General features: G+C 38.9%; 2 protein-coding genes across 4 annotated transcripts in view; one reads left to right on the top strand and one right to left on the bottom strand.

Moving 5' to 3' along the window:
* Positions 1-23,979, top strand: part of RNF152 (ring finger protein 152) — a 242,485-nt gene that overhangs the window by 207,557 nt on the left and 10,949 nt on the right. The window lies entirely within an intron of this gene.
* Positions 1-23,979, bottom strand: part of CDH20 (cadherin 20) — a 161,900-nt gene that overhangs the window by 14,958 nt on the left and 122,963 nt on the right. For 2 of the 3 annotated variants that reach the window (XM_075921395.1, XM_075921396.1), the window contains exons 3-9: positions 21,447-21,741; positions 17,995-18,114; positions 15,924-16,091; positions 14,103-14,290; positions 9,779-10,032; positions 4,633-4,769; positions 167-288 (exon numbers count right to left, since the gene is read on the bottom strand). In XM_075921395.1, the coding sequence (XP_075777510.1) occupies positions 167-288; positions 4,633-4,769; positions 9,779-10,032; positions 14,103-14,290; positions 15,924-16,091; positions 17,995-18,114; positions 21,447-21,741 (1,284 nt within the window). Of the gene's footprint in view, positions 1-166; positions 289-4,632; positions 4,770-9,778; positions 10,033-14,102; positions 14,291-15,923; positions 16,092-17,994; positions 18,115-21,446; positions 21,742-21,854; positions 22,937-23,979 lie in introns of those variants that run through there. The other variant, XM_025184535.2, reaches the window with a different exon arrangement.

Consider the following 23,979-nt stretch of genomic DNA (forward strand, 5'->3'; position numbering starts at 1 on the left):
ATCAGAGCTGCTGAACAGAGTTCTGGTTAAACATCTTCTGTTTGTGGTACAAGTCTACTGTGTCCCATCTCCTCCTTTTCTTAGTTACTGGCTATGCCTATGGATTGCAGTCTCTGCATGTAAGAGACAACATTCCTCTCACATAGACATAATTAGGGTTACTCACCTGTCCAGCTTTTGCATTTTCACACATAAAAGCTTCATAGAACTTGGAAAACTGAGGAGCATTATCATTCACATCCAGGACTTTTATTGTGACTGATACACTGCCAATCTGTGAGGGATTGTCTAAAAGAAGAACAAACAAACTGATTACAGAGACTTGATGATCAGAGGAAAAAGCTGCTGCTTTCCCTGACAATAAGGCAAGGGAACTTTTCTTTCAGCTTTGGTGCACTGAATGTGAAATTACTCTAATTATAAGAGTTGTAGGAAGATACTGTAGGCAAGATTGAGTTAAATGTCCATTTTAACCACCTTGACTTCTCAAATACTCTCAGCTTTTTCAAACCTCTGAGAAAAATAAAATTATGGAAAAGTCTGTGACTATGCCAAGGGTTAAGGGTGGAACGTGTGGTTCAGCTAGTTTTGTTTTACAAGGCATTGGGCTCAAGGAGCTGATGCTTTTTTTTTTTAATGCAATTCTGATTTTTTTCTCCAAATTTACAATTTAAATATAAAACAGCTTGACATTGACATATTTTGTACACAAATGTCCATTTTTTGATCAGCTATAGCACTGGTTGAAAAATGTAAAATGGTTTACGATAGTTTTCAGTCAAATTTCAGTGAAAGAAAGATGGAATTGTCTTGACATCTTTTGTGGAAATGAAAAGACACATAATTTATCAGCTCAGTTACTCACAAATGGAAGGAGAGATGAATTTATGAAGGCAAATTTCTTCAGATCAAATAACAAACAAATCCAGTGTCGGTAAGATGAATATATTATCTTCTTTTTCCTTGTATTTTTTTATCCCCCACACCCGGTTGTCCCACATAAAAAAAAAAAAGAACTCGATACAAAAAACAAGAGGAAGATAGCAATGAGTTGTTGAAAAGTTCATAAAAGTTGAGATTTAATTGTGAACTTGAACTCTGCTTGTGTATATTTTAAAAATATCATCTCTTGATAGCATGATTTAATATTTTCAAATACAGTAGAGCATATATAAGAACAGTCACACTAGGTCAAGCCAAAGGTCCACCTAGCTCAGTATTTCTTCTGACAGTGACCAATGCCAGGTGTGTTAGATGGAATGAATAGAATGGGTAATCCTTGATTCATCTCTTGTTGCCTGTTCCTAGCTTCTGGTAAAACTAAGGCTATAGCACAATCTCGGCTAATAGCCCTGATGGATCTATCCTCCATGAATTTATCTAGCTTTTTTTATACCTGTTATAATTTTGCCAGAGGATGTTGTGAAGGACAAGAGTTTCACAGATTGACCATTTGTTGTATGAAGAAATCCTTTCTTTCTTTTTTTTTCAAAACTGCTGCCTATAAATTTCTTTGCCCTCTTGTTTTTGTGTTATGAGAAGGAATAAATAACACTTCATTTACTTTCGCCACACTAGCCATGATTTTATAGACCTCTAATCATATGCCCCCTTTGTTGTCTCTTTCCCAAGCTGAAAAGACCAATCCTATTAATCTTTCCTCATATAGAAGCCATTCCATTTCTGTTGGAATTGTTTTCCAATTCCAATATATCTTTTTTTGGGATGGGGTGACCACATCTACACTCAAAATGCAAGATATAGGTGTATCATGTATTTAACTAGCGGCAATATACAGTGAAACCTTTGTTATCCGGCATTGCCCCCGGCCACAATACTGTCACATCTTTAGGCACACAGGCCTGGCTTGGTTTATCATGATTGGCTTAACAATTTTTTATTTAAGAAGTACTAAACATTTTTAACTCAAAATAGAAATGTGAGACCAACTGCCTCACACTATAAAACTACCAATATTAAAAACCTGAGTTTTACTATTATTGTCCATTGGTTTTTCCTGGGTTGATGGGACCCTCAGATAACCGGAATTTTTAGATACCCAGAATGCCCTAATCCCCGAGCATGCCGGATAACACAGGTTTTACTGTATATTTTTGTTTTATTATCTTTCTCTCTCTTAATAATTCCTAACATTATGTTAGCACACACTCTGGAATTTTCTTAACTGTTTTATGTACAATATTCTGAGTGCATGTGGCATGTCTGCACTACTGAGTTAATATGTCAAATAATTTTACTTTTCATTAACCTATAATTTGACTATCTAGCTGGTCATTTATATGTTTTTATTCTGTAGCTGTATCACTGAGGCATTTGAATGTCTAATTTATAAACGGAATAATATCAACTACCTTTTAAGAATAGAAAATCATAGATTTTAAAGGTCAGAAGGGACCATGAGGATTTTCTTTTCTAACTAGACACTGCAGGTCACACAACCACAGGTTAGGGTCTATTTACAAGGATGAGTGGATGAGGCTGGGTCACTGAAGTCCACAAATCATGATTTAAAGACTTCAAGTTACAGAGAATCCACTATTTACTCTAGGTTAACCCTGCAAGTGACCTGCTATGCCCCATGCTGTAGTGTAGAGGAAGCTGAAAAGCCTCCAGGGTCTCTGTCAATCTGACCTGAAGGAAAATTCCTACCCAACCCCAAATTATGGTCACCAGTTAGACCCTGAGCATGTCAGCAATATCAACATCCAGCCAGCTGGGAAAGAATTCTCATTAGCAATTCAGAGGCTTCTCTATCTACTGTCCCACAATTTGGCATTGGGGATACTTAATGCTAGCCGTCACAGATTAGTTATATGCTATTGTAGTTGGTCTCATCCAGTCATCTCCTCCATAAATTCATCAGGGTCAGTCTTAAAGCCAGTGAGCCTTCTAAGGGAAGCAGAAAACCTGTTCCAGAACTTCATTCCTCTGATAGTTAGAAACTTGTTGATGGCCAGTTTATATCCATTTGTTTTTGCTCCTTGGCATTTATCTCTGACGTATTTATACAGAGTATTCATATCTCCCTTCATCCTTCTTTTGATTAAGCTAAACAAGCTCCTCCCATAAAGTAGGTTCTCCATACCTTGAATCACCCTCAAAGCCCTTCTTTGCTCCTGTTCCATGAGATACCAGAACTGCACATAGTATTTCAGATGAGATCTTGCCAGTGCTTTGTATAATGGTACTAAGACTTCTTTGTCTACTGGAAATACCTTGCCTGATTCATCCTAGGACTGCATTGGCCTTTTTCATAGCTGTATCACACTGGCGGTACATAGTCATCCTGTAATCAACTAATACTTTCTTCTTCTCTGTTACTTCTAGCTGATATATGCCCAATTTATAGCAAAATTTTGTTTGTTAGTCCCAAAGGGTATGTCTAGACTACATGCCTCTGGGGACAGAGGCATGTAGATTAGGCTACCCGGCATAGGAAAATGAAGCAGCAATTTAAATAATTGCTGCTTCATTTAAATTTAAATGGCTGCCACGCTGTCCCGATCAGCTGTTTGTCGGCTCAGCGCGCTAGTTTGGACTCTCCGCAGTCGACATTAAAGGCATTTGTCAACCTCCCCGGTAGGTCTTAGGATGAGGTTTACCGGGGAGATCGACAAATGCCTTTGATGTCGACCGCGGAGCATCCAGACTAGCGCGCTGAGTCGACAAACAGCTGATCGGGACAGCGCAGCAGCCATTTACATTTAAATGAAGGAGCGATTTATTTAAATTGCCGCTTCATTTTCCTATGCCGGGTAGCCTAATCTACATGCCTCTGTTGCCAGAGTCATGAAGTCTAGACATACCCTAAATGAACTTTGCACTATTACATCTCATCCCATTTCACCTTATTCATCCATTACATACAGAAGTGCATACTAACTCAGACAATTTGGAAGCTAGAAGCCTAATATAAATGTACTCCACATGCAGAAAAGTGAAATTTTATTTGCTTCAAACATAATGGGACCCTTCTATATCTATAGTCAATCCAGAGAATGAGTCAGTGGGTGGGATGCAAAGAAGGCTCATCTTTTTCCTAGCAAATTTCACCTCTTCTGGAGTAGTTACATTCAGTTCACACACTTCTAGTAGCTTGTGTGAAATGATGTGGCAGTAAGCAGATGATAATGAAATTTGTTCTCTACTAACGTAGGATTGATTTGAGCCAGTGATCCAGAAGTAAAAAAATGCTTTTCCTGTTACCGGTTCCCTGAGCCATCTCATCCTCCCGATCAGCCCTGATTTCTACTCTAATACTCGCTGCTGCTGTTTTTAACAAGTTGTTCTGGAGAAAGAACTCACTGAATTGTATTTCTAGAAGAGCTTTACAATAGTCCACTTGAATACTTATGATTTGAGAAGATCACACTGTGCAATTAATTGTAAGCATTCCAATCTCATCCTTCTACAAAAAGAGTGTAAAACTAAAATGCAATATCCACTCTGTAATGTGTGCAGTTCAATTCAAACAGATATGACTTCCAGTTCAATTAATACAAATTGTTTAATCTGTATTGTTTAATTGAAATCAATCTATTACTGTGCCTCTGTGTATTACTAATCTATTACTGTGTATCTCTAATCTACCTACAATCTCCATCTACTTACTCAACTCCATAGCCAGCACAGTAATATTGTGCCAAGAAATGTCTTCCCGGTCAAGAGGTCTTGCAGTCATCAGAGCTCCTGTTGCAATGTCGACATAAAAGAACCTCCCAGGATCACTGCTTCTATCAATTGAATATCTGCAAAAGTACATATTAAAAATATCATGCAACTCTTGTGGAAACATTGTGCTACAGCCATAAGAATCTAAGACTGGATATTTGGGGTCAGACGAATGGTCCATCTAGCACAGTATCCTGTCTTCCAATGGTGGCCAATGCCAGAAGGAACGAACACACAGCAATAATCAGATAATCCATCTCCTGTTTCCCTGACAAGCAGAGTTTAGGGGCACCACTCCTGCCCTGCGCATCCTGGCTAATAGCCATTAATGGATGTATCCTTCATGAATTTATCTAGTTCTTTATTGAGTTCTACTATAGTCTTGGCCTTCACAACAACCTTGGTCAAAGAGCCCCACAGATTGACTGTGCATTATGTAAAGAAATACTTTATTTTGTTTGTTTTTAAACCTGCTGCCTTTTAATTTCTGTTGGTGACCCTCTTGTTCTTGTGTTATGAGGAGTAAATCACACTTCTTTATTTACTTTCTCCATACTAGTCATGATTTTATTGGCCTCTATCATATCCCCCCTTTTCATCTCTTTTCCAAGCTGAAAAGTCCCAGTTGTATTAGTCTCTGCTCATAGAGAAGCTGTTCCATACTCCTAATAATTTTTGTTGCTCTTTTTTTGTACTTTTCCCAATTCAAATACAGATGACCACATCTGTATTCAGTATTCAAGATGTCAGCGTACAATGGACTTATGTAGAGACAGTATGACGTTGTATTATTATCTAATGATTCCCAACATCATTAGCTTTTTTTGACTGCCACTGCACATTGAGTGGATATTTTTAGTGACTGATACTTTTTTCTTGAGTGGTGACAACTAATTGATACTCAGTCATTTTGTGTATGTAGTGAAGATTATGTTTTCCAATGTGCATTACTTTGCATTTATCAACATTGAATTTCATCTGCAATTTTGTTGCCTAGTGACCTAATTTTGAGCCTTAACATAGCTTACCAACTGTTATATAGAAAATAACTGCATTCGTCTACTCAGGTTCCCATTGACTTTGCTATGTAAGGATTAGAGCATTCATTAACTGATAAGTGGTTCAGTGTTGGCATTATTTCACAGAGAGCACTAATTTGAAGTTTGAGGGTGGGGAGTGCAATGCATAATTCACCACAGACTACAGCCTGAAAGTAGTACAGGCTAATTAAATAGTTCAGGGTGGAAGTCTGTTACTGAGGTAGCTTTTCCAATATAATTCTTACTGGGATAAAGGTGCGTTTCCTATACAGGAATAAGCTATGCTGCTACAAAACACTTCGATATTACTAAAAAAGCATCCATGGAACAGGAGAATGTGCTCCTTAGTAACCGTGTTAGTTTGAATGTCAGGAATAAGCACTGGAATGCCTCTCTCTGTGGTGAGAAGAATGGTTTGACATTATCCATTTTGGCATTTTTTTAAATGAAAACATTTGATCCACAGTGATCACCCTTAATGAAACATTGGGACAATCCTTCTGCTGGCTGACATGTATTTACTACAGGTGGACATATTGCCGTTTATCTGCACACCCAAAACTCTCAGATGGCAATGGGAATATAGGTGCAGAAGTCAGTCAGGATTGGGCCCTTTTATTAAACTATGATACTATGTTTAATCATATAAAAATAGTTTCATCTAGAGCATACTAGTGGTTAGGAAGGACAGAGGAAGCTCTTCTCCTTCCCTGGCACTCCAATTACATGACTGAAATCCTTTCTCTATGCAAGTAGAGGCTGCAGCACCAAATACTCGATGGCTACATCCACACTACAAGGTTTCTGCACAAAACCAGCTGTTTTTGCGCAAAAACTCATGAAGCGGCCACACCTCAAGTGTGCTTTTGCGCAAGAAAATCATGAGTGAGTAAAATGGCAGAACAGAGGGCTTTTTCCGACATAGGTAAACCTCCTTTTATCAGGCATAACTCCCTTTTGCTCAAGCGTTCTTGCGCAAAAAGGCAGGTGTGGATGCTCCAGAGAAAAAGCGCAGGTGCTCTGATGGCAATTCACGGAATGGCCATTAGAGCTTTCTTGTGCAAGAGCGTCCATGCAGTGTGAACGCTCTCTTGTGCAAAAGCACATTGCTTTTACGATATGCTTTGAGGTGTGGATGTGCTCTTGTGCAAGACATTTTTGCACAAAAACTCTTGCACAAAAGGCTTTTTGCCCAAGAAGCGAAGACATAGCCTAGGAGGGGGAAGTGTTTCTATGGGCTGGCAGCATGGCCGTCACTGTTCAACCTCTGTTCCCAAGTAAGTGGCAGCTGCCTGGTGCTGATAGAGTAAAAGACACCTCATGTGTGAAGCTGTAGCAAAGAGTCCCCAGTGCACCTGGAGATACGATGCCTGCTCCTGGCTATACTATCCACCCACCACCATGGAGGCAGTTTATCTGTCCCCTCAAAATCATTCTGCAGGTGAAAAATACCTTTAATTTTCACACTAAATTAAAGACTGAAGTAAACTGTTTTTCTTTCTTTCCTTGGGAGGTTGCTGATATGCAGACTTAAAACACAGTACTTTATTAGTCAGACTGTAATATATGGTGTTTAATCTAGTACAGCTATCTATCTAAGATAGGCACGCCATCAAAAGGGATCACCTGGTGCCAATCCAAGCACTGTTGCTTAGACTCAGGGGGTAGCCGTGTTAGTCTGTATCTGCAAAAACAACAAGGAGTCCTGGGGCACCTTAGAGACTAACAGATTTACATTTAAATCAGATATAAATCAGATTCAGATTTAAATCTGTTAGTCTCTAAGGTGCCCCAGGATTCCTTGTTGTTTTTACTGTTGCTTAGATTGTACGTTAGATTCATTTTCATCACTGTTGGCCCAATAAGTGCACTTATTGAAATTGAATAAATTATCCACATACGTCAACAGCAGAATCAGGTCCGTAATTTTGATTTATTTTCTAAATTACAATCAGCCAAACAAATATGCAAGACTGATTTTAAGACAGCATTGTGCTATAGCACTGGGAATACAACACACTAACCCTATGCACCTGGGAAAGAAATAGCAATTCCCCCCCCCTTAAAAAAAAACAACAAATTTTTCTCCACTTCTCTCACTTTCCCTATTTTTAAATAGAGATTTTTGAGATTACAGAAATCTGCACCAGGGTTGCTATATTTTTCTGTAATAATAATTCTTGTATGAGGTCTATTAAAAGAGTTTTCTTATGACAGTTTAAGGCCAGCCACCATCTGAAAGTGAATGTAGCCTGATTAGTGGTGCAGCATTAATCAGTGATGTCACAAAGCACAGGTGGAGGCTTTGTACTGAATTCTTCGTACACCATCTCCTATTAATAACTATTCTTCCATGCTCACTTCCACTGTTCTGTTTAGATTATCTGCCTTAGTCACTCAGCAGTAATCAAGCCATACTTCCAGCAATCAGTCTTCCACGGTGGGAGTCCAGATGCCAGAAATAAGTGATTTGAGCATTCCCATGTGTTTAATCAGCCATTCTGAAACATTGTTCTGGCTCTTGAAACTTTTTTTTTTTCAAATTTGAAAATAAGTTTAATTTTTGATTGAATTACAACTTTTAGTTTCTGATGGAATCACTTCTGGTATATTGACTGTATGTCCCTCTCCCCCTTAAATTTAGCACTACTAGATTCTCCCCAACCATGCACCTCATGGAGTCATTTTTGCCAGTAGAAAGTGAATGGGAAGATGGTGTAAAACCATTGTTCTCATTAGGAATAGTCATAACTACCAAAATGAGGTGCAAAGCAGTGGAGGAGTAATAGTTGATTTCTACTTCTTTCTTTACCTAAATCATTCAATTTTTGTTTCTGTCTGTGTATTTACAATGCAGGAAGAAAGAAAGGATGCATGCAAGAAAATGTGCATATGTAAATACTGGGGCATATTTATAACTGCTCCTGAATTTGAATAGGTGCTTTTGCCTTGCTGGTGTAGTTTTCTCCAAAAAAGTTTGTTTTAAAGCAGTTAGCTGAACAGCCCTAGAATAGCCTCAAAACTACAATTAAAAACACGAGCCCAAGTCTACCTTCTATGTCTACAGAATTTTTTTTTCACAAATGTACACAAACTTGTTTTCACTGCGAAGTGTGGATGATGCCAGATGGTAATTAGAATGATAAGACCCAAAGGCACAGAGAGCAATGAATGACATAGTTTGATTGATACTGTAGGAAAGGCATATGATGAGAAGCACAGAGCCGAGTGAAGGATAGTCTAATAATCTAGGTAGGAGTTAGAAACATTTGACATGATGTAGGATTAAAGGAAAGACTACATCTTAGAGAGAGCACTTCTAGGTGAAAATAGAGGGCTAAGCAGAACTGGCTGTCAGGTTCCCTACGTGAAGACCATAAAAGCACATATACAGGATTTCACTGTTCCTTCAAAAATCCTAGCAAGTCAGCATCTAGCATTTCTGTTGTGCTTCTCTGACCAGATCCTGAAGCCAGGCAACTGAGAAGCTGAGCTTGTACAGGGAGAGGGGAACAATGTAGTAACCACTTACATAGAGCAGAGAAACTTGTGTCATCTGCTGGTCTATGAACATACTGTGAACCTGTAGCTTTCATGAATTTCAACAATGAATACATGAGACAGCCTGAAAAAACATTGGCTGCTACTCTGGAAATGAGAGAAATAATCCATGAAGATCATTCTTTTGGTTCCTAGCTGAGTTGTAGACATGAAGCTCACATGACTGTAAATGTAGTGTATCGTCTTTTATTGCTAATGGGAATATCTAGCTCACCAGCTTGAATGTCACAATAAATAATTTAGTGGTTCACGCTTATGTTACTAGCATGTACTCTGTACATTACAAAAGCATTTGTATATCTGAATTTTGGACAAAGATAGATTGCATGTAACAATGTGCTTTGAAACAGAAGGGAAAAAGTTGATTACCTAAAATACAATATGGGGGCAGAGCTGTAACGGAGGTTTCAATTTATACCAGCTAAGACATACAGTAGAAAAATCTCTGGATAACAAGAAAAGGGGGGGAAAAAAACTATGAAAACCTGATTGAGTTGTTGATCACATCAGGATCCCTGGCAGAAATAATTTGTATGGTGGTTCCAATCTCCACATCTTCAGGCACTTCCACAAAGTAGAAGCTAGGCTCAAATACTGGTGGCTCATCCACATCCTCCACACTGATGTGCACAGTTGTGGTGTCTCGGAAGGGGCCCAGGTTCAGGAAACGCATTTCCAGGTGGGGATTGGTGCCCTCTACTTTTAAAGTGTAGCTTTTCTTGCTCTCAAAACTTAAGGGCTGAGGAAGAGAAAAGGACCATTAAGCCTGCTGAATTCATTGTTAGGCTGCAGCCTTCTGCTCTCCTGAATAAACTGTTCTCTCTGTTGTATTGCATTTTGGTGTCTTTCTACAGATTTATCTCAATCAGTCTTTATACCTAATATGGTAATTAAATAGTTTTAGTTGGAAATAAATCCTGAAGTGGCAATCCTATCAGGAGCATCCTGTATTTAACTAAAAACCCAACAACTCAAGTGACGACAAGAAGGGTCCGGTTTCAAACAATTGAAAATTGTTCCTCCAGTCAAATGCTATTCGTAAGTTTGGTGGCAATATAAACCATTGCAAGGTTATAGTTAAAAGTTATGGGGTACCCTGCTGCAAATTTAATTCCCTGAAGTTCTAATAGATAAGTGTTCATAAACTCTTAACATATAGGGAGTGTCACTGTGGAAAACAGCTCCGTAGATTTTCCTTAATTGATACAGGGTCTGATCATAACAAATTTTGTGCCTATCATGGAATTGCCCAGTTCTCAAAGGCATACAATGTGCTGTAAAAATCATGGACTTAATGGTTTTTATCATGGTATTTCATATCCTTAGAATCATGAACATGCCTTAATTCACTATGATGGCGGAGCTGACTGCAGTAGATCGTAGCCATTCCCAACCTCTCGGAGCACTATTGACTTTCAATCTTTGTCATTGTTTTTCTTTTTGAAAACAGCTAACAATTGGAAATTATATGGGTAGTGACGTTACAAGAGGGTTGGGCAACTAGGAAGCAGGCCTGGGTGTTTTCAAGACAGTTTGAAGGGGAAAGCCAGTTGTAGTTGATATATGGGAGAGTATAGCATAGATGGCAGATTTTCTCCCCAAACCATAGGCAGCAGAGATCATTGTACACTCTATCTTCTCCCCTACTATGGTGCAAGTCAGTAATTTGCTATAATTGCTACTCTCTCCTGAGCCAGTAGATGGAATTGGAATTAGCTACCTACTCCCACAAGGAGAGTCAGAGTCAGGGGTTCCACATTCCAGCTGAGGAGAATACAGATCCACCCATTATGAGATGCTGAATTCATTAACGTTTGAAGTGTGTTGAGGTTTTTGGATGGTAAGTGTTATAGAAAGACAAAGTGTTATAATTTGCTGACTACTAGCAAGCCAGTTGGAAGTACAATGGGGAAGGAGCAGTCAGGGGGAAGATAACTGGTGAGACACAGTTCCCCAGATGGCTTTTAGATCAAAGTATCATAGAGCTAACTTAAGAAGTCCTGCAAACCCTGTGAACTTACACCAGTGATTCTGACTCTCAAAATGGTGATAACCCTATCTATCCCACAGCCTCTACCATTGCTACTACTAGGGTGGTAAATTCCACATACAACATTTGCCATTGCTCTCACTCCTGACTGGGGTATTTCCATTTTGAACAGTCCACAATGGATAAAGGGCCTAAACACTATAAATATTGATTACCTGGATGTGAGGGACAAGGACCAGAAATGAAAGCTAGGTCTGCACTGCAGCAGTGAGATTTTCTTATTAGTTTTTAGTTACATCTCCTGTATGCCTATGTATAGGTATACATACAAATATAAAACTTTATTATTTCTATTTTTGTCTTTTTTGTTACAATATACTTTTTCTGGTAATTTTATGGGGCCTCTTAAACTTGACATATTGTAGGGACTCAGAATGTCTTAATCTAGCCCTGCTAACAGGCTTTGATGTTCATATAAGGTTGCTGGATAGATTTAAAGAAAACAACTATTTGGTGTCAAGTATCAGAGGGGTAGTCGTGTTAGTCTGAATCTGCAAAAGCGGCGAGGAGTCCTGTAGCACGTTATAGACTAAATGAAGTGTAGGAGCATAAGCTTTCGTGGGCAAAGACCCACTTCGTCAGATGCATGTACTATTTGGTGAAAATTTTTAATTTGGATAAAAGTTTTTTTTTCCAATTTAAAATATTTCTGTTTCAAAAAATTTGATCCACTATTTATTTAATTGCTGCTCATCACTGTTGTATCAAGTAGCTGGTTACTCAGGCCTGGTCATAGTCTTCATTTGACAAAACTCCAGTTGAAGCCGATAATAATTTTGCCAAATAAAGGTCTAAGTAGGACTATAGATTTGACCCTCTTCTCTGTTCATATGAATCATCTGGTTTTCAGTGATGTCGTAGGGCCAGAAAGGATGTCTGTTTTAAATTAATTTCCAGATCAGTTTTATAGATAAAAAAGTTCAGATCAATTTTAAAACATCTGAGAAATTATCTGGAATGAACTTGACTCCAGGCTTTCTGAAATTTATCCACAGTGACTTTTTAATCCAGTTTTACAGCTGGGTTGATGCACTAGGGGTTTAAGTGACTTGTTCAGTGTAGCTGCATGCATCATTGGCTGTCTGCATTACAACAGTTTTGGATTTTTATTACTCTCAAACTTTTACCTCAGATGCTGGACTCATTTGGCCTCATGAAATTCCTGTTTAATTGACTCCACTGTTTAGGTTGCACTACAAATATGTTAGACTGAATCTGTTAATAGTGTGACAGGATATCTAAATTCTTTGTTGTTAATATACTGACCACATTTTGGTTATTAAAGATAGGTCCAAAACAAAATTAAAAGAGCTGCATTCTGGATACAAACTTTGCAGCTCTACAATGGTCAGAAGCAACACACACAGTTAATCACTTCTGTGTCCTTGAGAGTTTGAAATCTTGATCTAAATGAGAACTTTTCCACAGTCTGGAGCGTGGCTATAAACAAGTAAATAATCTTCTCAGATGCCATGGGTACATACAGAGTTTTACAAACATACACACCTCTAGTAGTCTACAGTGAGGTCTACTTGATTGTGTTGGTATTAGATATTTTTCTCATTTGGTATGTTCTATGTTGAATCTTTCATAGTACTGCATACTTATGCTTAAACACTTGATTAAATACTTTGCTGAATCCTGACCAAAAGAGCTAGAGTATTGGTTCGCAACTGGGTAGTACCCAGAGGTCCTGTGCGTGTGTGCATGTGCATCAACTTATCCAGCTACATAAGCTACATCCAGCTACAACAGGCTACATAAAAAGTACTAGCGAAGTCTGTACAAACTAAAATTTCATACAGTGACTTGTTTATAATGCTCTATAGACACCACACTCTGAAACATATACACAATATTTACATTCCAATCAATGTATTTTGTAATTATAGTAAAAATGAGAAAGAAAGCAATTTTTCAGTAATAGTGTGCTGTGATACTTTTGTGTTATGTCAGATTTTGTAAGTAAGTAGTTTTTAAGTTAAGTGAAACTTGGGGACACAAGACACTCCTGAAAGAGGTACAGTAATTTGGAAAAGAGGTTCAAATCCATCCTTTGTGTTGCTCTATTTTAGTGGATGATTTTGGCTCCAGTTATTTAAACAGAGAACAAGTTTCATTTATCAATGCATTAGATATGCTTAGGAAAAAGTATAACAGCATCATAATCTTGAAAGAGAGTTCAACTGCTAACATTAAATTGGAGAATAAATATCCTCCAGGAGAAACTCTGAACAAAATATTATATTCCTTTCTGTGTAACCACTAGTACAAAATATTAGCAATTTCATAGTTTCCATTAACCTAATTAGTGTTCATGGAACTTCCTGGTTTTTATTGGTTTATAAATAATTCTTTGACTTGCTTTATTATTGTATATGGGACACTAGCATGAAAAATGTCTTCAGTAAAAAAGCAAATATTGATCAGATCTCTCTCTCTGTTGTGTAATTAAGCTACAAATGTTATTTACATGAATAAATAGTGAACTGGGACGTTTTTCTGGTGGGAAAAGACAATATAATACATATTTATTTGTATCACTATATATTCTTTAGGTTCTTTTCCTCTCGAGAATATAACCTGCTTTCATATTTTAGCAAAGACTGTTAAAGAAATGGTGTTTCATAACAGGAAATAAGTTTTATCATGTAATGTAATGGGAACCAAGTTATAGCAGCCATTACAGAATATCGCACCAATGAAATGTAACCAGAACTGCTAGCTGTATAAGTGGAAATAAAAAGAAAACGTACTACCTTTCTCACAGTTATTATGCCAACTTGGTAATTAGGATCAGTGCTAATGTCAAAGACATCCAGTCCATCTCCATCCACAAAACTGTATTTCATTTCAGCATTAATGCCTTCATCCAGGTCTTTAGCAACAATACGACCCACTGTGGAGCTGACTGGAGCGGACTCCAGCACACTCATCTGATAATGTTCTGGCAAGAGAAGTGGAAGGGAAAAACACATGACTGGAATAAAAACTGTACAGGAATTCAGAGGACTGGCCAGAGTCGTCAAATCCTGCAGTCTGAAGAGAGGGCCAGGTGCTTTTTTTCCAGGCTGAAAAGCAAAAGGTCATCCCCATTTAGGAAGCCATTGCTAATTTGGATTTGCCTCGCTCAGTTTCAGTAATCTGCCTGTTAGGGCATATTTAAGTGACTCTCATCAAAATACCAGTGCTTCCAACTGCAACTCAAAATGAAATGAGAGCAGAGTTAGTGCATAACTGATTTGCTTTAAAAGCAGGCCTGGGGAAAGAGAAAACTTCAATTTAATAAAGTAGTTTTTTTAAAAAAAGAAAAGCACTAATACTGTGCTTATGGTATTACCTGCCAAGCTAGCTCAGCTCCATGCTTGAACAGTCTCTCAACTAGATTGTTCATGTAGTGCTGTTCTAAAGGACAGCATGAGTGATGGGGCCTGATGCCCTTTATTACCATTTTTCCTGATGTTGTTTTAAAAATAAAAATGGATTCAATGACATGTATCAAGGAAGAAGGGGAAGAAAAGGAAGAAAATAAAAAGCAAAATACAATGATGGTTTTGCTGGAGGGTGCCTTCAGCTGAATTCAGTTTTAGCAAAGCAGAGTATGTAAAGGGGAAGAGGGGAAAAAAAGAAACAGACAAAAGTGTTGACAATATTATAAATAACTGGAGTTATCAGCTGTTAGTCTAAGAAAATATGTACATTGCTCAAGCCCTCTGAAGTTAAAGGGAGTCTTTCCATTGACTTCAGTGGACTTTGCTTAGATTCAGGCTATTAGGAGGTAGCATAATTGGCTAAATCTTGCCTTGGGTAACACTAGTGTAAATCCAAACAAAAGTTTCTGAAATCAGATTTACACTGGAGTAACTCAGAGCATTATTTGCCTTAGAATTTAAATATATTTTGGTGAGTTCACTTTGACTTTTACTGGGGAAATTTGCATGCAAAACTGTTCCATACTTTTTCTTCAAAAATAACATACTATTTTTTTCATAAAAAGGAGAGGCTAAATTGAATTGCTGGATTAAATAACTTTCTGTCTTCTTTCCCAACCCCCTGGAAACAGACATACTTCCATGCTAAGAATGAGGAAAAAAATCAGTATATGGAAACATGCTTGGGAAAAGCTTGCAGTATCTGATCTAGGGATAAATGGAAGCCTTGGATATCCTAAATTTAAAAAGAAAATAAAACCATACATGTAAAAAAGAGGTCAAGGACATAACATAATTGGTCAAGATTTCTTTTTTGGCTTGGAAAATATCAGTTTGTCTAAACTAAAACTGGTTTTCCAATTTGAAAAATCTTTTCACATGTTTTGAATTTATTGAAATAACAAGAAGATTTGATATTTGTTTTGGATGATCTGCTTTCAGAATTTTTTTGAGATTTTGATTTTGCAGCGTGTTTTGAGACTGTAATTTTTAAAAAACTTGCAGTGGGATGGGAAAATTGTTTTGCACTCTCCTATAGCCATAGATTGATTCAATTTGAAAAGGTCAAAGTAGGTGCAGATATTCATCATGCAAGTATTCCAACCCATCTTCCCTCTTCAGCAACATTGTAATTCAGCAGATACTCACTCTGTGGAAATCTGGGTGGATTGTCATTGACATCAGAGAGGGTGATGTTGACTGTGGTTGTCCCAGCTAACCCTCCCAGCTGTCCACCCATATCCTTGGCCTGGATAATAACTTCATAATAATCTTTTGCTTCTCTGTCCATGTTCATTAGAGCTGTCCTAATTAAGCCTGTAAGATTTTTTTTCAAAAGGTTTTAGGACACAAAAGAAATTCTGTCTGAACAATACTTGAAATAAGATAGAGCTAGTTTTAATAAAATATAACCACACACTATTGCTCCTAATTTAAAAGAACGGGGCCACACTCTGCTCTCAATCACACCAGTGTAGATGTAGAGCGATTCAAATGAAGCCAATGTACTTAATCTACATCAACTCCAATGTAAATGAGAACAAAATATAGCCCTCAGTCTCTATTTTGTCTCCTATGGATATTCTATTAAAAAGATACATCATTTATTTTGTAATGTACACCTCAGGGTTGTGGAGCACAGAAATTGCTATTGGTAATCACGCAAAAAAAATCACAGTTCAATGCAGTCTGTTTTATGGTAACATTACTGAAAAAGAACATGAGGTGGCAGCAGTACTTCTCTGATAGAGTCTGCAAAGAGCCATCAGATGCAATTACTGCCTTTGCTGACTCACTAAAGCAGACTTGTGCTTTTGGTTATAAAAGCAGAAACTCAAGGCTATAGCTCTCTGGACTTTTAGATAATTCTTCCTTGGCTCTCTGTGTCTACTGCCTCAGGGATTCTGGTAGTGTAACCTCTTATTTATTTAGGCTATTTTCATCCCCACCTCATCACCCCCCTTCCTCTTTTTTAAGACCTAAGGTCTATTGGCTGATTTTTCTTTTTTCATTTTTTTAATACCTGATTGCCCTTCCTGAATTCTTCCATTCCAATGACTATATTCAATAACCCTGAGAAACAAAGGCGTGTTTTAGTCGTTACTTTTAGTAGACACACAATGTGTGAGGCTTAACAAAACAGCAGCAAAATGATACTGCAGTGGCAACTATCATCCTGTATACTAAGGAAGAAATAGAGAGTAATGCAAACAATTCACAAGTGCACTGTTTAAATGTTGCCACCTGCAGTTTTTATGAGCCTGATTCTGCAAGAAATTGAACACTGCCTATTAAGTGCTGAGGATCTTCAATTCCTACTGGAATGTGAAAGTGCTTAGCATCTTTGCAAAATGGCCCTGTGTGTTTGAATACTTTATAGACTGTGTCCTCTCTCTGCCCCTTTATACAGCACATGCCCTCACATCACCCTCTTAGAAATCCTTAAGTATCTGAAAATAATAATGATTAAGGCTTACTCATTCTATGGTTTATGGATAATGGGCATGTGTCATATACTGATAACTTTCAAAAGTGAGTTATATTCCATTTCTTTTTATTTTATTCCCCAAGGGTTTAACAATAAATATTCTCTCATGAGTTTCTGACCTTAACACTATAGTTGGCCTCTGGGAATTGTCAAAAATGTAAGATTCCTCCTAGGACAGACATTTTGGTTATGTTATATGCAGATAGTGTCCTGTACATGAACCTAGGGCTACTAATAAATATGCCCTTCGGTAGAACTACTCCAGATAACTGCATTTGCTTGCTTGTACTTTCTTAAAATATTTTTTTACACCTACATTTGTGAATAACCAGATCTAAAAGACTTTATTGAAATGATAGCCCACAAGAATAGTAACAGCACAGAATAAACCCAACTCCAGTAACGCAGAATTTGGAAATATAGATGACTATGCTACTACAGAGAGCACATTCTTGCTCTGAAGAACTCTATTACAATGACACTTAACTTCCAACATAAAACTGTTGTAGGCTGGCTTTTATATACAGAAATAAGACTTGGGGAGCATGTTTTGTCTTTTTAACTCTCTTTCTGCCCCAATAGTTTTGTTCTCTTGTGTCCATCTGGTGTTTTTCTGTGTCCATCTGGTGTTTAACACTCATGGGGTTTTTCTTGAGGAATAATGTGGTGCATAGTGAATGAAAACTAGGAGAAGTCATACTACTAGGTTGATTCCTTGTTGAAATAAAATACCTGTTCTGGAATCCACAGAGAAATATGGTTGCCCCTGGAGAATACTGTAGACTACTCTGGCACTGTTCCCGTAAGTTGGATCATCAGCATCTGTTGCAGTCACCTGGATAACAGAGGTGCCTGAAAAAAACCCAAACAGATCAGACCTTATTAATTTCACAGCTGGAAAGAAAGAATACAGGTGTAACCAGCTTTAATGCATAATAAATAATCTAATAGATTAATGGATTACAAGGCCAAAACCAGCCTACTCTGATCTCTAGTCTAACATAGACCACAGAAAGTTCCACAAAATAATTCATAGAGCACATATTTTTAGAAAAGCATTCAATTATGATTTAAAAATTGTCGGTGATGGCGAATCCACCATGAGTGTTGGTAAACTAGCCCTGTAGTAAATTACCCTAACTGTTAAAAATGAATGACTTATTTCTAGTTTGTATTTGTCTAGCTTCAACTTCCAACGATTGAATCATTTTTCTAGACTAAAGAGCCCATTATTAAATATTTGTTCTCCAAATAGATCCTTACAGACAGTCATCAATTCAACCCAAACCTCTTTGTTACGAGAAACAGAGTGAGCTCTTTGACTCAATCACTATAAGGCATGTCTCCTAATTCCTTAGTCATTCTCATGGCTTTTCTCTGAATCTTTTCCAAGTTTTCAGTATCTTTCTTGAATTGTGGATACTAGAATTGGAAACCGTATTCCAGCAGTGGTTGCACCACTTCCAAATATAGACGCTAAATCATTTCTCCTAATGGAGATGCCCCTGTTTATGCATCCCTGGATCACATTAGCTCTTTTGGCCACGGTATCACATGTAGCTCTCACATTCAGCTGATTATGCTCGCCTACTCCCAGATCATTTTCAGAGTTACTGCTTTCCAGGATAGAGTTCCCCATTCTGCATCCCCCATTCTTTGTTCCTAGGTCATTTATATTTAGCCAAATTAAAATGCATCCTGTTTACTTGAATCCAGTGTATCAGCAATGCAGATCATTCTGAATCAGTAACTTACTCTTTTCATTATGTACCACTCCCCCAATATTTGTCTACAAACTTTCTCAGTGATGCTTTTATGTTTTCTTCCAGGTCATTGATAAAAATGTTACATAGTATAAGGCTACAGACTGATCCCTGCAGGACCTCACTTGAAGCAAATTTGTTTGATGATGATTCTCTATGTACAATTACATTTTGAGCCCTATCAGCCAGTTTTTAGTCCATTGAATGTGTGCCCTTGTAGTGAGGGCACATAGCCTTCCTCAGAGATTGAAATGAAGGAATCCTCACCCATCTCCTGCTGGGTGGCATCAGGACACCCAAACCCATCCTGCCAGAAGCAGAGGGGCATGACAAGATATATAAAATGTGAGCCCTGCAGCTCAGTTGGGTTGGACTTACTGGAAGAGGTAGATCCTTCCTACCTTTTGCTGGGGCTGGAGCCCAAAGCGTGCTTAGAACTTGCTGGAGCTGCCTAAGAATTATGCAGAACTATGAAGAATTGCTGGCATTACCATTAGTTGTTATGTATCCCCACACCCCCTTGCTTTATGAAACTAGGCTTATGAAAGTGAATATGCATAACTTGAAGACATTTTAGGCAAAGTGCATCATGTAACACGTTTAAAAAAGTACAGTCTGCTGAATATGTATATTCTATTTTTGTGTATTCCAGCCCCAGGTGGTAGGGTCACATCTTTCTAAGATGAACCACAGTTTGGTCTTGCAGGAAAAACAAAACTATTTACAGATTGTTACCTTGCACACTGTGCCATTAAGTTCTTAAGTACCACTTACGGCGTTCTCTGAAAGACCTATATTAATCAAACAGGTGTCCACTTAATATTTCTAATTTGACATACAAGAATGATACCTACACAAAAATTGAATATACATATTCAGCAGACTGTACTTTTTTAAACGTGTTACATGATGCACTTTGCCTAAAATGTCTTCAAGTTATGCATATTCACATTCATAAGCCTAGTGAAATGAAGAGTAACGGTAGTTCGAACTAGGAAGCCTAGTTCGAACTACCTAGTTCGTGCCCCGTGTAGCCGCGCTGCATGGGGTTCGAACCAGCGGGGTTTTAAAAATGGCAGCTCCCCGCTTATGCAAATGAAGCCCGGGAGATTCAAATCCTGGGCTTCATTTGCAAGTGCGGTATGCCTACATTACCCTGCTAGTTCGAACTAGGAGGGTAGTGTAGACATACCCTCCCAGAGTTGGGGGGCTGTTACCCAACTCTGTGCCTTGATTGATGGAGACCAGAGTTTCTGGCCCAGCACAACAGTGTGGAGGGGAGCCCCAGAAGGAAGACAGGTGGGTTCAGTGGCATAATCAGGTGACCAGGTGACTGCCCCAAGGAGATGCCTAGCTATGATAGAACTCATCAGTCATGTACCTGGGAAGATGGAGGATGACACCAACACAGTAAATCATATCGGTAATTAAGAAAGTAGCCCAGTCATCAAACTGTATCCAGTTATGTTGTTGCCTGTATCATCCAGGTTAGCGTGTTTCAACTAGATCCCCACTGACTCAGCAGAGTAAAATTCTGCCACTGTTACTGCTTTGGCCAGGGACATTGTGATGTAGGGTGGTCCTGGGTCTCCCAGCTGACCCTGCCACCAACTCCATGCCAGAGGTGAAAGCCTCCCCACCTACTGCAAGAGGCATGCATTTGTCTACTATGTACTGGAGCTAGGAAATCAGACTGTTTGGAGCTCTGCCCTGCCTGAGGGTGGTGCTCGTAGACTGTGTAGTGCTCTGCCCTGCCTGAAAGCACACACCCCATGAGTTATTTTGTATCATCGGTCAGTATTATGTCACCACAAAACAACTGTTTCTTCCAAAGAAATGAAAAATTGACAGATTTGGAAATCCCCACCCCCTCCCATATTTATTAGACATTTTACTTGCTCAAGTCCCAGAAAATCCAATACACGCTTCCTTGATTCCCACTCTAACAACATAAAACACATTTGGTCAGCTATTTGAATCCACTGAGCTAAGCTTGGTATAGGAGCAGAAAGGAGTGGGAGTGAAAGTGGCTTAAAGTTACCTTTGCACACATTTAATACTGTGGGCAGTTCCAGCTTCTGATATAAGCTAGATCAGGCTCAGAGTTGCTGTAACCTTCATTGGCTTATAGTGGGTGACCAAGAGGCCCTTACATACATACAGCTTGTCAGAGCACAGTACATCTGAGTTATTCCCTTCCCTGCCCCCATCTTTCCCTTGACATGCCTCCTGTGCTTGGTGGGGCCAGCAACTGGTGAAGTAAACCAAGTACACTCGCTCTGCAGTAACTAGAGATGTTTCTACGGAAGCTGCAGAACAAAGAAACTAAAGCAGAGGACAAAAGGGTGGGGTGATTTTGGTGTATTGCTGCTTTCTTATAATTTACTCAAAATCAAAGTTATGTTCTTAAATCAACCTTACCTACTGGTGACATTTCTGGAACGGAGGCTACATAAGGTCCATCCAGGAACTTGGGTTCATTGTCATTGATGTCTTGGATTTTGATGATAAACTCTGATTCTGGTTCCATTGGCCTGCCTGTCCGTCTGTCCAGGGCCTGAGCCCTCAGGGTATATTGGGACCTTTCCTCTCGGTCCAATCTCTGAATGGCATGAATATCCCCAGTAGTATCATCAATCGTAAATACAATGCCAGCTCCTTCTCCTGAGAGAATGTATTTGATTGATCCATCTCCTCGATCCATATCGGAATGGAGCTGCAAAATGTAACATGATCTGTTCAGGATACTAGCATGGAATGTATGTGGTGAACACTGATTTGAAAATTAGTGCTCAGAACATTTTGGTGTCACTGTTGAAATCAACCTACTGGTTTTAGAAACTTTTTTCTTTGCCGTTGTTTAATATAAAGGATGCAAATAATGTATACTGCAGACACATGAAGTTGAGGTTAACCTCCCATCCAGTTCCAACCTCAAAACTGCACTGTGGAAAAAGGAGGAGGCAACCAAACAAGAATGCTATTGGGGCTTGATTCAAAGCTCGTAGAAATCAGCGGGAGTCATTTTACTGACTTCAATGGGCTTCACATAAAGGCCTACAATAATGTAAGAGAGTAGTCACCAAACTTTTCAGGGTCATGCCACCCTTTACCCTCACCCCCTACCCCCAAGCACTGCAGGGAGTGAGGCCATGGTTTCTAGAGTAAGGAGAGGAGGATGGGGTAAGTGGGCCAAGTGTGGGGCTGCAACTGAGGGCAGTCTGGGGTGGAGAACAGAGCTGCAGTCATGGGCTGAGGCAGGGGAAGGGGCTAGAGCTGGGCCTGGGGACATGGCCAGGGCCAGAAGCAGAGCTGCAGCCATACTATGATTGGGAGCCGAGGCTTAGGGCACAGCTAAGTGTGGGGCTGAGGTGGGAACAGAGTGGGGTGGACAGTGCTTTCTGCATTAATCCCCCCAGTGGAGACTGGTCTGGGCCCTAAACATTCTTCTGCAATTCCATAAAGGGCATACCCCACAGTTTGGGGACCTCTGAGTTAAGGTGTCAGAAAAGATATGGACAAAAAACTGACTTTACACTGTGTAAAGAAGATTAAAAGGAGTGAGAATATTTCTTATAAAACAGACCATGGGCAACAGAAATGTTGGACTAGAGAGAAAATGCCGCAAGGGCTTCTCTGTACAGCAAGTTACTGTAGAGCAAGCTGGGGTGTGACTTCATAGTGCACCAATTTACCATGGAGCAATGGACACTTCTACAGCATACTAAAATTTTGCCAAGCAGCACTGCAGGATTTCCAGTGTGCTGTGCCCATGTCTGCATGGGATGTCATGGCAGAGCTAGTTCTTTGGATATAGCTTGGCTTCCTGGGCAGTAACTTGCCATGTAGACAAGCTCTCTGTCAATTAGTGAATAAGGAGTGAAATGGAACAAATGACTTCTCAAAATTACTGTGTTGCAGACCTTTAAAAAAAGTGTCTCTAATGACAAAAAAGTTGGGTAGTTAGGTAATGAGGCAAGTGGTAAAAAGTAGCTACGATGAAAGCTGCTTGCAGTGTTGTAGCCATGTGGGTCCCAGGATATGAAAAAGACAAGGTGAATGCAGTAATTGGACAAAGTCTCCTGTTGGTGAAAGAGACGAGTGTTAGAGCTCCACCGAGCACTTCTCGTAAACAGCAGAAATAAAAGCTATTGCCTTTCTTGCTTTGTCTCCATTAATAAAGAGCAGGAAAAGCAGGCAGCTTCGAACATTTAAGAACGCATAGGCCAGTGGGTTTTAAAAGCACCCCAGCATTCTAAATAGAATTAGCAAATGCATTTACGGCGTGATTGGTAAATTCGCGGATAACTAGGGACACAAACTAATATAGAAGAAAAGTAAATGTTGTACTAATTATCTTCAAAAGCCGGTACAAAGTCACTTGGTAATTGCCATTCTGCGAAACATCTAACCCTAGTGAAATAAGAGAACACATACTAAAATCAAACAAAACTCTTAATTTTAATTTAAGCACATTCATAAATGCTTTGCTGGATTGGGGATTTATGGCCTGATCCAATGTCAACTGAAATCAATGACACACATTAGATCACATCCTAAGCATCTGGAAGATAATAGAATTGTAAGCAATAATTAGAATGAATTGAAAAAGAATAACTTTTGTATGTCAAGCCTGATTGCTTTTATGATATATTTGCAATACTGGTGGATGAACAAACAATGGTGGGCATAAAAGCGCAGCTTCAGCAAAGTAGTTAGGCACTTTTTAAACTTTACACATGTATAAGTATTTTGATGGGGAGGGCTGCTTAACTACCTCTCTGAATTGTGACCAACAGGAGCAGCATTGGCCTAGTGGATTGAACACCTCCTAAAATCAATGTCATAGAGGAATTGTTTAGAATAGTAAAAGGGATATAAATAGGAGTAATAGCATGAAATTAATAAAGAAGAAATTTAAGTTGAAAAGCAGGAACCAAGTTCCAATGGTGAG

Source organism: Pelodiscus sinensis, chromosome 2, assembly GCF_049634645.1.
Source record: "Pelodiscus sinensis isolate JC-2024 chromosome 2, ASM4963464v1, whole genome shotgun sequence".
NCBI lineage: Eukaryota > Metazoa > Chordata > Testudines > Trionychidae > Pelodiscus > Pelodiscus sinensis.